We start from the raw sequence: 18,297 nt of genomic DNA on the forward strand, positions 1-18,297 counted from the left end.
AAAACAATCAACATAATAAATTCAAAGACAATCAAATTTAAACAATTCAAGTTCAAAACTTTCAAATAAAAATGAATCTACATACTACATTCCAAGACAAATCAAATCTATACAATTAAAACTCAAAACTTTCAAATAAAAATTAATTCAATCCAAAATCACGAGTGCCCTTTTGTTTTTAACTTTGAAAATATTCAGGGGCTTTACTTCGTCGTCCACTTCTTGTGGTTACAATCTTCAATTGCGTAGTCGCGGGTTTACATTTTATTTCTGCATTGTCGTTTTCCGTCTTCGATTTTTTCTGTTTTATAATTTCTTTTTCCTTTAATTTTTCGCTATAATTTTCCGTGAATTCTACATCTTTTTACAAATTTCGAGAGGATAGATTCGCTGAATAGGTCTTTTAAGAAGTCCATTCTTTGTTCTTAAAATAAATACTCTCACTTTTCCATCCCTTCCCGGAATTACATTTACTATTCGTGCCAAAGGCCAATCCATACGTTTGTGATTATCATCACCGATCAACACCACATCACCGATATTTACTTTTCGAACTTCTTTTTTTTCCTTTTTTAAAACTAATTGCCCAAGATATTCGATACGAAATCTCTCTCGCAAATCTCTCATCAATTTTTGATTATAATTTAGTTTTTTATTTAGTTTATCATTATACAAAACATCACAATCAGGTACGCCTATTTCCTGGATATCTAGTAGAAACATTGATAGACTTAACGCTTTCAAATCATGTGGGTCTTCAGGTACATACGTTAAAGGGCGTGAATTAATCACCGCCTCTGTATCGCAAAGTACAGTGGTCAAACTTTCATAGGACAGACTAGCTCGGCCTAACACCTTCCTTAAAATCGTTTTCGTTGTGCCGATAAGCCTCTCCCACAATCCTCCCCACCATGGAGCGGAAGGCGGATTAAATACCCACTCTATTTGTTGTGTGTTGCTATACTTTATAATTTTTTCCCAATCTAACTCGTTAAAAGCGTTTGACGTACCTGTAAAATTAGTACCATTGTCGCTATAGATCGTTCGTGGTCTACCACGTCTCGGTATCATTCTGCGCAAACTTTCCAAAAAACCCGCCACCGACAATGCGCTTGCCAATTCGAGGTATACGGCTCTGTAGATTGCACACGTAAATATGCATATCCAACATTTATCCCCACCCTGCAAGAATAGAGATCCCGCAAAATCTACTCCTACCACCTCAAATACTGCAGCGTCGCGAACGCGGTTTAACGGTAACGGCGGCGTCTCACACTCCATATGTCTAGCCTTTTGTTTTTTACAGACGACAAAATACAATTTTTTCACTGTTTTCTCGGTCCAGTGAAGTTGCGAATTTATTGCTTTTTTCTGAACCGAACTCAAAAGCAATTTTATTATAGCGGCCAAAACGAACGGACTACATGACAGCCCAAATACTAATCTGCAATGACGAAATACTAAAGTCTTGTTTTCTCGGATCCAAAGAAATCTAAGATAATCTCTATCTGCTTCATTAATACTTATTTGCAAAAAAGCTTTTCGTATGTCTGCTATTACCCCAATGGCCCTTTCTCTAAACCGATTCAACGAGTTTGGCACGAGTTCGATTAAAAACACAGTTCAAAGTCAAACACTGGTCGAATCTTAGTCGTACCCTGCAATTTGACCACCGGACGATGCGGTAAATAGTGAACCTCTTTTTGCGTTTTTCATCTATTACTTCCTCAATGATTCCTTCATTTATCCATTCTTTGAAAACAGCGTCATAATCACTATAGAGATTTTTAGTTTTTAATTTTTCAATTGTTTTTACTAATCTTTTATATGCAATATCATAATTATCTGGGATAGGTGCATGCTCTTCTACCCACGGCAAAGAAATTTCGTATCTATCTTCCTCGGTCAATTTTGCATTATCTATTACAAATTTTAACGTTTGTTCATCTTTTATACTTTTGTTTACTTTTTCAATTGGATCTTTGATCCCTATAACATCTAAACGCCACAAATCGCATGGATCCGCCTCTTTAACAAACATGACATTAATAAGCATCGCGGCATCCATCTCTTTCGTTACATTAGGCAATTTACCCATTACGGTCCAACCTAACAAAGTTTCGATAGCTACTAACCCATTCTCTAATTCGTATCTTTTTCCCGTAAGCAATTTCCCCGCTATATCTGCACCGACGAGAATATCTATACAACCTCTATCGCTCGAATTAACATCCGACAAGACGATACTTTTTGTATACAATTCCGCAACCCAAACATCATGATTAATACTTGGAACCGTATCGTTGCCTTGGCCAACACACGGACACATTAATAATACATGTTTACCCGCACACCAATCACATTTTAATCGGACTCTACACAATTTAGAAATATGCCCGCGCTTTAGACATTTAAAACAGCATCTTTCTTTTTTAACGACTGCAGAACGCTCTGCTGAATCAAGTTTCCGCGCTTTTTCACAATCGCGACTCTCGTGATTTGATTTACAAAAAATACAAATTGAAACTTTATCATCTTTAGATGCGAAAAGTACGCTAGTAGTAGCGACATCTTTAAAATCGTTCTTACCTTTACTCCGTTTACCTTTGTCCTGTTCCGCTGATAGGCCGTATCCGGTCAATGCCATGTCAATTCGTTCTTCGTTTGCTACTTCCATCTGCAGGAAATTCAGGAGTTTGGTGAGACGATCTTTCGGTTCTTGTTGTCCATTGATGTCAGTTATCTCTCGAACTCCACTTCGCTGCCACGCACGTAAGATTTCTTCTGGGACAGACGACTCTACTAGAGGGTAGAGCATTGCCGCGCACTTGTCCGTCGTCACGCCCAACGTACCCAGTGCTCGAATATACGACTCAACTTTATCGTACAGAGCAGCCACTGATGTCTTCTTATTATTTTTTACAGCATTCTGGAGAACAAGTCCTAACAGCTCGCGCACATAAAATTCCACCACTAAATCATCTCGTCTGAAACGACTCTTCAGACAAGTGATAACTTTATCGTAATTTTCTGCGATTGGTGGAAAACTATTCACTAGTTCATTAGCACGAGAATCAGGGACGGTTGCCTGTATCAAGTATTGAAACTTATCCTCCTTTCTCACAGTCGGATCGTCATGGATTTTTCGAAACTGGCTCCAAAATAGCAGCCACTCACGCACATTCCCCTTGAATTTTGGAAGCTCGATGCTCGGTAATTTCATCACATCTCTGACGCTGGCTGATGAATGGATAAAAGCTGGTTGAATCACGGCTGGAACTGAAAGATCAAACATTTTGACTTTTGATGTCAAAAACTTAGTTTTGTAGGAATCATTTCCTTCCAGCTCCAAATTAACTTCTTCCTGAGTCGCCGTAGATTTAAACAATTCTTTACTGAACCGGTCATGTACTGCATCCAATTCCGTCATTTTCGACTCCAAAAATTGAAAGGCCACCAGCTTTTCTTCTTTTGAGCAATTGTTATCTGCTTTTGCTATAAAAGCTGTGTATGCTCTCGAGAATGCGGCACGCAAGGCTTTTCTTTCTCTCTTGATGGCGTCCATTTTGACCACGTGGTGATAAATTCACTTGACCACAAAATCCTCTATCACTGCCTTCCCAACTCACAAAAAATGTCCTGTCACAGTCGCCAGATTTTGGGACCAGGAATAGGGATATAAAATATAAATAAATGGACACAAACCAATTAGAAAAGTCACTCCACTTTATTATAATTAAAAGGTTCAAAACGAATAATTTCAGTTTAAGACAACACGTCTTACCGTCTCGACATCTTATTCTTATCTAATCTCCCAGCCGTTTTCATCGGCTTCTCTCTTTTCGTTTAAGTTCGACAATTTTCGGAAGAATTACGCGGCAAAAATTCGCTACTCTAATGAGTCATTTATTTTTCTCTCACATCGTCACAACAGTTGCAAGCTTGAGGGAAGCAGCTTTAATAGTAATTTTTAATATTTCTATGTTTACAAAATTAATTGTTTTTATGATAATCTCACTTATATGAAACAAATTTTTATAAATGTATAAATTATTTCATTTCTTATTATTTATATTTAAATTTCTTTTTTGTTTTAAAAATTGGAAAAAATTTTTAATACCCATTAAGGGGTTAAACCACTCTAGAGCGTCAAAAAAAGGCCTAACTTTAGAAATTTTTTTCAAGAAAAGTTTAAATGTACTGAAAAATATGTTTACATATCTTTATTAGGTACACTTTAAAGAGAAAAAAAATATACTTCATTAATTATTTTTTTTTAAAATATCAAATTTACAGGTACGTGATAGGAACCCTTTGGTATAAAAACAAAAAAAAATTTAAATATGTGTTGTATTTCAAATAATATAAGTGATACAAAAAGGAACAATTTTGTAAAATTTAAGAAAATTGTTCCTCTTCGTATCACTTATATTATTTGAAATACAACATATATTTAAATTTTTTTTTGTTTTTATACCAAAGGAGGAACAAATTTCTTAAATTTTTTTAAAAAATTATTCCTTTTTGTATCACATAATTTATTTAACATGCAACACATATTTTTTAAACATTTATTTTTATACCAAATAAGTTCGCTTCGAGTACGAAACCCTCGATTTCAGTGCGAGTGTAACTCGCACTTGTCCGATTTTTTTCGTTTTTTGCGGAAAAATACATTTTTTTATTAAATTTATCATTTTTCTTCAAAAATTTGATAAAAATTGATCATCAACTCCAATTACGCTTACATTTTTTCCCTGTATTTTTCACGCAAAAATACTGTTTTACAGCAAATATGAACAGTTTGGGTTGCATATTATATGCGCTAGGGAGAATAAATCATTTTCTTCGAAATTTTTGATTTTTCCTTGACAACGCTAGGTAAATTGATTTGAATCAAGTTCGCTATATTTTTCCTGCAATTTTCACGTAAAAATACATAAGTGTACCAAATTTGAGCTCTTTATGTCAAAAGATGTGGCTGCTAGGGGGGGGTACATAGTCATTTTTAGGTATTTTTCGTAAAAATTCATGATTTTTCCTTGACAACGCTATGATAATCAACTCCAATCATGCTCGCTATATTTTTTTTGTAATCTACACGTAAGAATACGTTAAAATAAATAAATTTAAATTCCTTTAAACAAAATTTTGTTCGTTTTAGGGTTCCGTACCCGAAGGGGGAACCCTATTAATGAGACTAGTGAAGCAAGTCATGTACCCCCCCCCAGCGGCCACACGAATTTATCTAGAGAGCTGAAATTTGGTATACATATGTATTTTGGCGTGTAGATTACAGGAAAAATATAGCGAATCTCATAGGAATTAATTATCACATCGTTGTCAAGGAAAAACCATGAATTTTTACGAAAAATCCCTAAAAATGACTATGTACCCCCCCCCTGGTTGCCACATCTTTTTACATAGAGAGCTCAAATTTGGTACACTTATGTATTTTTACGTGAAAATTACAGGAAAAATATAGCGAACATGATTCGGATCAATTTACATACCGTTGTCAAGGAAAAATCAAAAATTTTGAAAAAAAGGGATTAATCCTCCTAGCGCACACAATATTTGACGAAGGCAGTTCATATTTGGTATACTTACGTATTTTTGCGTGTAGATTACAGGAAAAATATAGCGAGCACAATTGGAGTTGATGTTCATATTGTTTTTAAGGAAAACTCATATTTTTAGAAAAAATCATGGATTTTTCGAATAAAAAAAGAAGAAAATTTTATCCTAAGAGATCCAAATTTATATTTTTTTACGTATTTTTACGTGTAGATTATAGAAAAAATATAGCGAGAACGATTCGGGTTGATTATCATAGCGTTTTCAAGGAAAAACTGATAATTTTCGTTTAAAATCATGAATTTTCCTCAAAAACCGAAGAAAATTTTATCTAAAGAGTTTTAAATATACACTGCGACCCGAGTTTAGCGAAACTGAGTTTAGCGAAATCTCGGAAACGGCAACAATAGGATGGTAATTAAGCGGTAAGCGTAAGATGCTCCGACTCGAGCAGGAGCGTAGAAGTAAGGCAACGCGGTTCCTTCTAGTTGAAAATGAGTACCAAGCGGAGACGTTTGTCTGGGAGGTACAAGGTTCTTTAATCTTTAATTTTAAATAAAAAATTTGTTAAATTACACAGGACCACAAAGGGAAATTGAGGTGGACATGTTCCAAGCGTAGGTGACCTTTATGTTTTTGGGGTCGCTGATTACGATGCCGGTGTCCGTATGACCCCATCACGTAAGCATCAAGGTCAACTCAAGGTCAAACACCTTAATTTCGAATATTTAATTTTTTTGACCCCGGAATCAGAAAGAGCGGAAAATTTTAAGTCCAGATACGTTTTGACCTTCTTTTTAAACTAACATTTCAAGGTCATTTCAAGGTCATTTAGAGGTCAAATTCTTCTTTTAATCTCTCGACCGGAATTTTAGCATGGATTTGGTCCTAGAATAGTTGCTTTTTATGTTTTTAGGGTCGCTGATTACGATGCCGTTGTCCGTATGACCCCATCACGTCAGCATCAAGGTCAACTAAAGGTCAAACACCCTAATTTCGAATATTTAATTTTTTTGACCCCGGAATCAGAAAGAGCGGAAAATTTTACGTCCAGATAAATTTTGAACTTTTTTTTAAACTAACATTTCAAGGTCATTTCTAGGTCAACTCAAGGTCAAACACCTTAATTTCGAATATTTAATTTTTTTGACCCCGGATTCAGAAAGAGCGGAATATTTTACGTCCAAATACGTTTTGGCCTTTTTAGGGTTCCGTACTCGGTTCGGAACCCTATTAATATCGGTTTTTTTGAAATCGTGTACCCCCCCCCCTAGCGGCCACATAAATTTATCTGGAGGGCTGAAAATTAGTACACATATGTATTTTCGCGTGTAGATTACAGGAAAATTATAGCGAACTTGATTGGAATTGATTAACATAGCGTTGTCAAGGAAAAACCATGAATTTTTACGAAAAATGACTAAAAATGACTATGTACCCCCCCCCTAGCGGCCACATCTTTTGACATAAAGAGCTCAAATTTGACACACTTACGTATTTTTACGTGAAAATTACAGGAAAATTATAGCGAACTTGATTCGGATCAATTTAGATAGCGTTGTCAAGGAAAAATCAAAAATTTCGAAAAAAATAATTTATTCTCCCTAGCGCACACAATATTCAACCCAGACAGATCATATTTAGTATACAAATGTATTTTTACGGGAAAAATACAGGGGAAAAAAGCGGTCACGATTAGAGTTGATGATTAACTTTTTATCAAGTTTTTCAAGAAAAAATGACAATTTTAGGAAAAAAATGTATTTTTCCACCAAAAACGAACAAAATTTTATTTAAAGGAAATTAAATTTATATATTTTAACGTATTTTTACGTGTAGATTACAAAAAAAATATAGCGAGCATGATTGGAGTTGATTATCATAGCGTTGTCAAGGAAAAACCATGAATTTTTACGAAAAATACCTAAAAATGAGTATGTACCCCCCCCTAGCGGCCACATCTTTTGACATAAAGAGCTCAAATTTGACACACTTACGTATTTTTACGTGAAAATTACAGGAAAATTATAGCGAACTTGATTCGGATTAATTTACATAGCGTTGTCAAGGAAAAATCAAAAATTTCGAAAAAAATGATTTATTCTCCCTAGCGCACACAATATTCAATCCAGACTGTTCATACTTGCTGTAAAACTCAATTTTTGCGTGAAAAATACAGGGAAAAAATGTAAGCGCGATTGGAGTTGATGATCAATTTTTATCAAATTTTTGAAGAAAAATGATAAATTTCAGAAAAAAATGTATTTTTCCGCAAAAAACGAAAAAAGTTTTTCTACAGTGATTCAAATTTATATATTTTGACGTATTTTTACGTGTAGATTACAAAAAAAATATAGCGAGGATGATTGGAGTTGATTTTTCTGGAATTAATAAACAAATTTTATTTTTTAGATAACTTTCGATTTTTCCTTGACAAGCAGCTACTAGCCTTATATCAATATCTTAAGTTTTATCTCTTTTTGACTTAGAAAGATAAAATTTAATATTCAATATATTTTTAAAATGTAAATACAATAAAAATATTGCGAGTTGAAATAAAATTATGTTTCTTATATTTTTTTAATAAAATATTTTTTAAAAAATAAAATCGGACAAGTGCGAGTTACACTCGCACTGAAATCGAGGGTTCCGTACTCGAAGCGAACTTATTTGGTATAAAAACAAATGTTTAAAAAATATGTGTTGTATGACAACTAATATAAGTGATACGAAGAGGAACAATTTTCTTGAATTTTACAAAATTGTTCCTTTTTGTATCACTTATATTAGTTGTCATACAACACATATTTTTTAAACATTTGTTTTTATACCAAATAAGTTCGCTTCGAGTACGGAACCCTCGATTTCAGTGCGAGTGTAACTCGCACTTGTCCGATTTTTTTTAAACTAACATTTCAAGGTCATCTAGAGGTCAAATTCTTCTTTTAATCTTTCGGCCGGAATTTTAGCCTGGATTTGGTCCTAGAACAGTTGCTTTTTATGTTTTTGGGGTCGCTGATTACGATGCTGGTGTCCGTGTGACGACATCAGGTCAGCATGAAGGTCAAACACCTTAATTTGAAAAATTTAATTTTTCTAACCCCAGATTCAGAAAGAGCGGAAAATTTTTACTTTTGAATACGTTTAGACTTTTTTTTATAAACCAACATTTCAAGGTCATCTGGAGATCAAGTTTTTTTTTAATTTATTGGTCGGAATTTAGCTAGGAATGGGTTTACATGCATCATTTATCTTGATGCGATATTTTTGTGCCTACCCCCAAGGCACCTCCACGTGGTGACGGCGGGCAACGGGTCACTGGCGAAGTCCTCGGGTGAAGGCGTAAAGCCGTCATGGTAGGCACAAGGAGAAGTACGATGCAGGGAATCGGAACCCCAGTATCGGCGGTTGGTCAGGGTGAGCAAGCGGGCCCGCAATCGTCGTCATCCAGCAACCGCAGCTCTAATTTGGTGGAAAACTTGGCCTTTTTAGAGTCTAATGCTTCAAGTTTTAGAGCAACCCCATGTTCTAAGCTGTTAAACAACTTTTGCGTTGTTTGTGGGAAATATGTCCTAACAAATCAAGGCAGGGAATTTACTGATAAGTTAAAAGAACATTACGAAAAATGTTTTAATGTAGAAATCAGTGGAATGGACAAATCTTGGATTCCAAAAGTAACATGCGTATGCATCAGTTCAATCTGTAACTAATGCTACTTTAATCAGCATTGAGCAGGTTGGAAGTGAACATTGGGCTTCCACTTTAAACAAATCTTTTGAAGAAGAAACTACTGATGTTAATGAAAGTATGTCATGTGAAGAATTTGAAGATCAGCAATATAACGAGCTGAATGAATCACAAGAATCAGAAAATGATCAACTCGGAAATTCCAATGGTTTTACTCAAGACGAGTTAAGTGACTTGGTTCGAGATGCAGGACTTTCAAAAGAACTTTCTGAACTCATAGCGTCTAGGTTGCAAGAAAAGAATTGTTTAGCTTCAGGTACTAGAGTGGCTTTCTATCGTGATCGAGATCGACCTTTTCGGAAATTCTTTTCTAAAGCAAAAGGGTTGGTTTATTGCAACGATGTCGAAGGTCTAATAAATGAGTATAAAAGTGTTAAATATGTTGCTAGTGACTGGCGCCTATTTATTGACTCATCAGTAAGGAGTTTAAAAGCTGTCTTACTTCACAATGGAAATGTACATGCTTCGATACCTGTTGGCCATTCAGTCATCTTGAAAGAGGAATACTTTAACCTAGATTTTCTACTCGAAAAATTAAAGTATGAAACTCACAAGTGGCAATTAGTTGGAGATTTGAAAATAACAACCATTCTATTAGGTCAACAAAAAGGAAACACAAAGTTTTCATGTTTTATTTGTGAGTGGGATAGTCGTGCTCGAGATCAACATTATATTAAAAAGGACTGGCCACTCAGACAAAAATTAACTCCAGGATGTAAAAACATTGTTCACGAGAGTCTCATTCCTACAAAGAAAGTTATCCTTCCATCCTTACACATCAAACTTGGTTTAGGTAAACAGCTTATCAAAGCAATGAGAGTGTCGGAGAGCGATGCATTTATGTATTTATTTGAGAAATTTCCCAAAATTTCTGAAGCAAAAATAAATGAAGGAGTTTTCGATGGCCCTCAATTAAGGGAACTCATGAAAGATGAAGAATTTGAAATGTGAATGACCAGTGATGAGAAAGCCGCTTGGAGTAGTTTTAAAGAAATTCAAAAGAAATTTCTAGGAAATAACAAAGACCCCGACTACAAAAATGTTGTTGACAGACTGTTGAACAACTACCAAAAGATGGGATGTTTAATGAATTTAAAGCTTCATTTTCTTCATTCCCGCGTTGATTACTTCCCTGAAAATCTAGGGGACTTTAGCGAAGAGCAGGGTGAGAGATTTCACCAAGATTTGAAAGAATTCGAAAGATGATATCAAGGTGTTTGGGATGTCAACATGTTGTCAGACTATTGCTGGTCTTTAAAAAGAGATACATCAAATGTACACAAAAGAAAATCTCTCAAAAGATCTTTTGCAAACAAAAGAACACGACAGACCTAACAATCCAATTAAATATTTGAAATTAAGGTGTTTGACCTCCATGCTAACCTGATGACGTCATACGGACACCGGCATCGTAATCAGCGACCCCAAAAACATAAAAAGCAACTGTTTTAGACCAACTCCAGGCTAAAATTCCGGCCGAAAGATTAAAAGATGAATTTGACCTTGAGTTGACCTTGAAATGATCTTGAAATGTTAGTTTAAGAAAAGGTCAAAACGTATCTGGACGTAAAATTTTCCGCTCTTTCTGATTCCGGGGTCAAAAAAATTAAATATTCGAAATTAAGGTGTTTGACCTTGAGTTGACCTCGATGCTAACGTGATGGGGTCATACGGACACCGGCATCGTAATCAGCGACCCCAAAAACATAAAGGTCACCTACGCTTGGAACATGTCCACCTCAATTTCCCTTTGTGGTCCTGTGTTATAAGAGCTTATTTGTATACATGTATACAAATTTTATTTTTGTTTTCACTCCCAGCAAATTTATAAATTTACTTTATGAAAATCTTAATTTTAATATTTGCTCTCAATGTTATATTTGATGAAATTTATATTATTTAATTTCAAATAAATTTAAAATTTATTCGGCAAATGGTGAGTTTTTCCCCTTTCTTGTCTGATGTCAGTACAATTATTTGAATTTTTATTAAAAGTAATTTTAAGTATTACTTATTACTGTTTTTAATTATAATAAAATCTAAAAATTAAAATATAATTATAATAATTATTGCAATAAAAATATTATGTATTATAAGATGAAGAATTTTCAAAAAAAGAGTTTAAGGATTTCGTATTTCAAGTAGTTCGTACGGCCCTGACTACTGACGCCGATTTCGGGAAATCTCATTACTGAGTTTAGCGAACGACCCACCAAACCTGCCGCTAAACTCAGGTCGCAGTGTATACACTTTTACGTAATTTTGCGTGTAGATTACAAAAAAATATAGCGAGAACGATTGAAGTTGATTATTATAGCGTTTTCAAGGAAAAACTGATAATTTTCGATAAAAATCATGATTTTTCAACAAAAAAATTTTTTAATTGAGTTTTTTCAAAACATACAATTTTTTTAAAAAGTGGACTTTTTCCTTAAGTTTTACAATTTTTGACCTAGAAAGATAAAATTTTCTTCCTTTTTTTGGGGCAAATTCTTGATTTTTTTTCAACTCCAATTGTGCTTGCTATATTTTTTTGTAGTGTTTTGCCATTCTTTATAATTTGCCATTTTCTATTTTTTACCATTTACTATTTTTATTATCTTTTGACTTTTCTTATTTTTTGATATTTTTATTATTTTTTAGTTTTATTAATTTATTTTCAAATTTATGCGTAGATTATGTTCTATGTTTATGTCTATGAATATGTCTATGTTTTCTATCTAGGCCTTCAAACTTTAAACCCCTCAAATTTTAGGTTTAAGGGTACGGAACCCTCGGTTTTAATGCGAGTGTAACTCGCACTTGTCCGATTTTTGGTAGAAAATACATTTTTTTCCTAAAATTGTCATTTTTTCTTGAAAAACTTGATAAAAAGTTAATCATCAACTCTAATCGTGATCGCTTTTTTTCCCTGTATTTTTCCCGTAAAAATACATTTGTATACTAAATATGAACTGTCTGGGTTGGATATTGTTTGCGCTAGGGAGAAAAAATCAGTTTTTTTTGAAATTTTTGATTTTTCCTTGACAACGCTATGTAAATTGATCCGAATCAAGTTAGCTATATTTTTCCTGTAATTTTCACGTTAAAATACGTAAGTGTGCCAAATTTGAGCTCTTTATGTCAAAAGATGTGGCTGCTAGAGGGGGGGTACATAGTCATTTTTAGGCATTTTTCGTAAAAATTCATGGTTTTTCCTTGACAACGCTATGATAATCAATTCCTATCAGGTTCGCTATATTTTTCCTGTAATCTACACGCGAAAATACATATGTGTACCAAATTTCAGCCCTCTAGATAAATTCGTGTGGCCGCTAAGGGGGGGGGTACACGATTTCAAAAAAACCGATATTAATAGGGTTCCGAACCGAGTACGGAACCCTAAAAATATGCAACATAAAAAAAATCCGTACGTCTTTCTCTAGATAATGTTATTGAGAAGCTACAGTTTAATTTTTAAGTAAATCGGTTGAGATTTGTAAAAGTCATGTTTCCGGCCAGCACAAAAAATGTAGTTTTGAGAAAAACAAGTTTAAAGTTTTACTTACGACTTTTTGGATATACCTTCAATCTGCAATGCCTGCGCCGTATAGTTGACCTTCCAAATTAATATTCTCTTGTTCTTCTTCTTTTCTAATGGATATTTTCAATCGAGAAATATTAAAATCGGTTAAGATTTGTTGGTTTTAACTGATTTTGAACAGAAAATTTCAGATTCAGACAACTAAGTGCCAACGCGCGCAGTACAGGACCACGATCGGGCCCAAGTTCAATCACTTAAAAAGTGTTTCGACTTATAATTGATATTGTTTCTTATTCTATACACCCTTAGGCCCCTTTTAAAACAAAAAAATTTTTTTGATTTTTTGATAATTCTAGAGTGGTTTAACCCCTTAATTAGTTTCGGAGAATTGTATAATTTTTTTGAAAGATTTACTAAAAACTAAACAACTAAACATAAGCGCCTCAATAAAATATTGTGCAAACTAAGTTACTTGATTGGAACTTCGTTTCGTTGTTTTAAAGAACATTATTTTTTAAAGAATACCAGAAATGGCTCACAATCTTTTCAAGAAACGAAATTAATTTTTTAGTAATCGACTGACAAAATAAACTATAATATGAATTTTACAAAAGTTACTTCACATTTATTATCCTGCAAAATATAAATTCGGAACTGGATAAATGTACTCAACTTCTTTGATTTTCATAAAAACTGAGACCTTTTTTATGTCGTTTGTATTCACTGCTGAAACATTATCAGCACGAGAAGCTATACTCGTCACAAATGGACATTGATTATTTAGCGCATTCACGGTGGTAAGAGTTTTGCAAATTGTATCCTCTGCATTAGACGCTTCGTCGACAAGAAACATTTTTATTTCAATAAAGGACCCATTCTTCATTTGAGCGTAACTGTTATTGGAACGATCTCTTTCCGATTTATTCGTTGAATACAAGCAACTCTTTTTTGTTATTTTTCTGTAAGAAACTGTTTGACAAGATAAATTTAAGCGGTCAATCCAAGTTGCATCTGCTGTTTTAGCAGTTCCAAAATATCGGACACTATTAATTTTGAACGTTCTTTTGGTTGTGCCACCTGTTAAATTTAAATACAGTTCTTTTACACGAGGTGATGAAAACGGAAGAATTTTACTTTTCAATAAAGTGTCACATTTTTGCGTAAATATACTTCGAGCTACTTGATTTGTAACTCCTTTTGCAGCTTTTATCGTTTGCAGTCATTTTCCATTTGAACTTTCGAAAGGATAAGTGGAGTGAGCATATGAAGGTCCCCAATTAGCTAAAGATGTAACCCAGTGAATTAGCTGGTGATCATTATAGGTCATTGCTACTTTTGTATAGTATTCTTCTGTATACAACATAAATCGTTTTACTAATTTTTCCATATACTCACGATCATTCCTTGTAAAACTATCTTGAAGAGATATATGTGTAGCTTCAACGAATAAAGCCCAGTGTTCCACCAACTTTGGTTCTAAATACAATTTAAGAATTGGTAGAGAATAATTGAGAATCCAGTTCTCCCATTCTTTTGCTTTCCAATGCGTTATTGAACGCGTCAAACGCATCGTTTGATGAGGGACTGATATTTTATCTAGAATTTCGTCAATTTCTTTCAATTCTGTAGCAGTTAAAGTTTTTGATAAAGATGAGATCTTTCTATTCATACAATATTCGCTGCGGACACGGAAACACGGTGGCGTCTCTAGTGGCAATGTGGCGCATTTTTCGTTGGATACTTGTCAAATGTTTACATTAGAAAAAAGTGACATTTAATTGTTTCTGACGATTAAATCTATTTGTGATATACTACGGCGACCAAATTTATAAACTATTAAGATGTAAGTAATTAAAAATTTATGTAATTTTCATAATTTCATAAATATTGTCAAGTTAAATATATATCCATACATTTTTATGTCATTATTATTTATAGGTTATGCTTAAAACTTGATTAATAAATAATATTCTTGTAAATTGTTTTTTATTTAATTTATAAAGTTTAACAATTAATTTTAGTATAATGGCAGAAGAAGTAGAAAAAAAGAGAAAAGAAAATGTCAATTGTTGCGTTGTAAACTGTTTCAACTCATTTAAAAATTCATCCGCTAATACGCATTTTTATACTTTTCCAACTGCCAAACACAAGAAAGAGCGAAGAGAAAAGTGGATTGCCCTTGTGAATAGGAAAAAGTAAGTATATTTAAAAAATTAAATTAGTTAAATTTATATATATACTAGGGGACTATGCCCCCTGCGCGCTTCGCGCGCCAACCCCCATTGTTTTCTGGTAAATGTTAGAATTATTTTAATATTTTCTGAATTTCCATATAACCTGTAATGAAAATATAATACAAATTAGTAATATAATATTTTAAGTCGTATTTTTAGATTGGTTTTTAGCCAAATTTAATGAAAAATATTTCTTTAATAAATAAATTAATTTATTAATTAATTTAATTATTAATTTTCTTAAATAAATAAATTATATTTTTCAAAGAATTTGTTTCCAAGATGCACCACGAGGAGGTGTAATAAATTTTTTAATTTTATTACAAACCAATCTTGCATCTCACCTAACCTATTTACGTTAAGAAAATATTCTATATTAACTTGTGTGGAAAAATGATCCATAATGCAGTTATCGTTTAATAATTTTAAATTAATTTTTTTAATTTAAATTTTTATTTGAAAGATTATTTCATTAAAATCGAGGGACGACCCACGTGGGCTCCATGCGAGAGCCCTCATGGATCATCTCATTTTTATTCCGAAAACTTTTTCAATTAAAAACGCATTTTACTTTAATCTGAGATTTTGAGTTGCCGATTTAAAAAATATTTTGATTTAGATCGTGAGACGACCCACGCAAGCTCCTTGCTAGGGGATCATCCCATTTGTAGTTTTTAAAATTTTGAGTTTCCGATTTAAATAATATTCTGATTTAAATAATGAGACGATCCACGCAGGGTCAATGCGAGGGCCCTCATGGATCATCCCATTAGTATTTTCCAAAAAAATAGCCGTTGATTTTAGGGCTCGAGCGATGATTTTTCCACACTGGAGATCAAAATTTTATTCAAATATTTCTTTCCATACAATATTTTTTATATCTTTAAATTCTTCAGTATCAATTTCTACATATGAGAGATTCTTTTTCAATCGCCCCAGCCCAAAAAGTCAATATTCTGGGATTGGCTTCATACTTTGGTAAATTGTTGTCCTATATAATAGTAATAAATCCCTAAAATATAAATTAATTAAAAAAATATTTGTAGAAAGTAGAGGGGGTTGAAGTTTTGACGTTAAGTGTAACATTGTCATTTTCAAATCCGTTTAACTATGACAAAAGTTAATGGATTTTAATTTATCTATAATGAATTTTATTTCATTTTTCACGTACTTTTCAAAAATGTGTACGAAATTTAAAAAAAAAAATTTTAACCCCTTTTTTTTCAAAATCAACCCTTATTTTTCGATTTTCACCCCTTCGGGTATTTTTTTTTTTTTTTTTTATTTTCATTGGAAAGCTGAGGTTTTTTCCCATGAGCTATGTAAATATGAAAATGGGACAACAATAATTTTGTGAGAAACATAATATTAAATTAGGCGGTGCCTATCTAAATCCTCAAAGATGATCTTTAGGTATACCCGTTATCGGCACCGCCTACATTAATATTATGTTTCTCACAAAATTATTGTTGTCCCTTTTTCATATTTACATAGCTCATGGGAAAAAACCTCAGCTTTCCAATGAAAATAAAAAAATACAAAAAAAAATTCCCGAAGGGGTGAAATTCGAAAAATAAGGGTTGATTTTGAAAAAAAAGGGGTCAAAATTTTTTTTTTTTAAATTTTGTATACATTTTTGAAAAGTACGTGAAAAATGCAATAAAATTCATTATAGATAAATTAAAATCCATTAACTTTTGTCATAGTTATACAGATTTGAAAATGACAATGTTACCCTTAACGGCACCCTTATCGGCACCGCCTACTTTAATATTCTGTTTCTCACAAAATTATTGTTGTCCCATTTTCATATTTACATAGCTCATCGGAAAAAACCTCAGCTTTCCAATGAAAATAAAAAAAAAAATAAAAAATACCCGAAGGGGTGAAAATCGAAAAATAAGGGTTGATTTTGAAAAAAAAGGGGTTAAAAATTTTTTTTTTTAAATTTCGTATACATTTTTGAAAAGTACGTGAAAAATGCAATAAAATTCATTATAGATAAATTAAAATCCATTAACTTTTGTCATAGTTAAACGGATTTGAAAATGACAATGTTACCCTTAACGTCAAAACTTCAACCCCCTCTACTTTCTACAAATATTTTTTTAATTAGTTTATATTTTAGGGATTTATTACTATCATATAGGACAACAATTTACCAAAGTATGAAGCCAATCCCAGAACATTGACTTTTTGGGCTGGGGCGATTGAAAAAGAATCTCTCATATATATTATTTGGATTTTTACATCGGGAATGAGCTACATATAATTGACCGTGAGAAAATAAAGGTCTCCTAAAAATATATTCCTACATTTTCAAAACTTTGGCCTTGAGATTTATTGATAGTTATTGCAAAAACTAAAACTATTGGAAATTGTCTTCTATATAGAATAAATGGTAAATTTGAAAATTCTCCAGAATCTAAAGTAATTCTTGGTATAAATGCAGTGCTACCAGCTTTTATTCCAGTAATCAACATAACTTTTAAATTAAATTTATATAAATTTATAATTTTCATTCTAGTTCCATTACATAAACCGTCATTTATACTTAAATTTCTAATAAGCATTACAATAGCTCCAACTTTTAAAATTAATTTATGAACCGGTAACCCTGGAAAATTTAAATATTCTACTTGATAATTTAATTGCACATCATCGTCTGTTTGATCTACCCCCTTATTCTTGGCATAATCGATACTATAATAAATTTTTTCTTTATTGTTTATTTTATTTAATACTTTATAATTTAATTTATAAATGTCTTCATTGTGGCTGGAAAGAATTACTCTGTCTGACAAATCAATTTCTTTTGAAATTGTTGAACCATAAATTTTTAAACAAACATCGTCTGTTTTCCAAGTGTCTGGTATTTGAAAGGAGTTAATTTTCCCTTCTCCAATTTTTAACAATAATTTTGAAAAATTTTTATCCTGACATCTTACATTTGTTTTTAAATTCATTACATAAAATTTCTCCCACAAATGTGAATACTTAATGCAATCTTGTACTATATTTATTCGACATCCATGTTTTAAAACTGGTAAAATTTGTCTAAAATCTCCCCCTAAAATTATTAACTTTCCAGCAAAAGGTAAATTTTCAAGTTTGCAACAATCTCGTAATGTTTGATCAACAATTTCTAAAGCTTTTTTAGGTATCATGGAAGCCTCATCCCAAATTATTACATCACATTCACGTAATTTTTTTTTA

At 32.7% G+C, this 18,297-nt stretch overlaps 1 protein-coding gene across 1 annotated transcript; it reads right to left on the reverse strand.

Moving 5' to 3' along the window:
- Positions 1-354: 354 nt before the first annotated feature.
- Positions 355-1,281, reverse strand: LOC127278863 (uncharacterized). Its single transcript, XM_051300783.1, has one exon. It carries the CDS (start codon positions 1,279-1,281, stop codon positions 355-357), a length of 927 nt encoding a protein of 308 aa, XP_051156740.1.
- Between the last annotated feature and the right edge of the window lie 17,016 nt (positions 1,282-18,297).

This window comes from Leptopilina boulardi, unplaced genomic scaffold, assembly GCF_019393585.1.
Source record: "Leptopilina boulardi isolate dan_hultmark-lab unplaced genomic scaffold, ZJU_Lbou_2.1 LbouV2_212, whole genome shotgun sequence".
Classification (NCBI taxonomy): Eukaryota; Metazoa; Arthropoda; class Insecta; order Hymenoptera; family Figitidae; genus Leptopilina; species Leptopilina boulardi.

Coding starts and splice junctions, on each gene's coding strand:
- LOC127278863 (XM_051300783.1), bottom strand. CDS start 1,281: ATGGAGTGTGAGACGCCGCCGTTACCGTTAAACCGCGTTCGCGACGCT.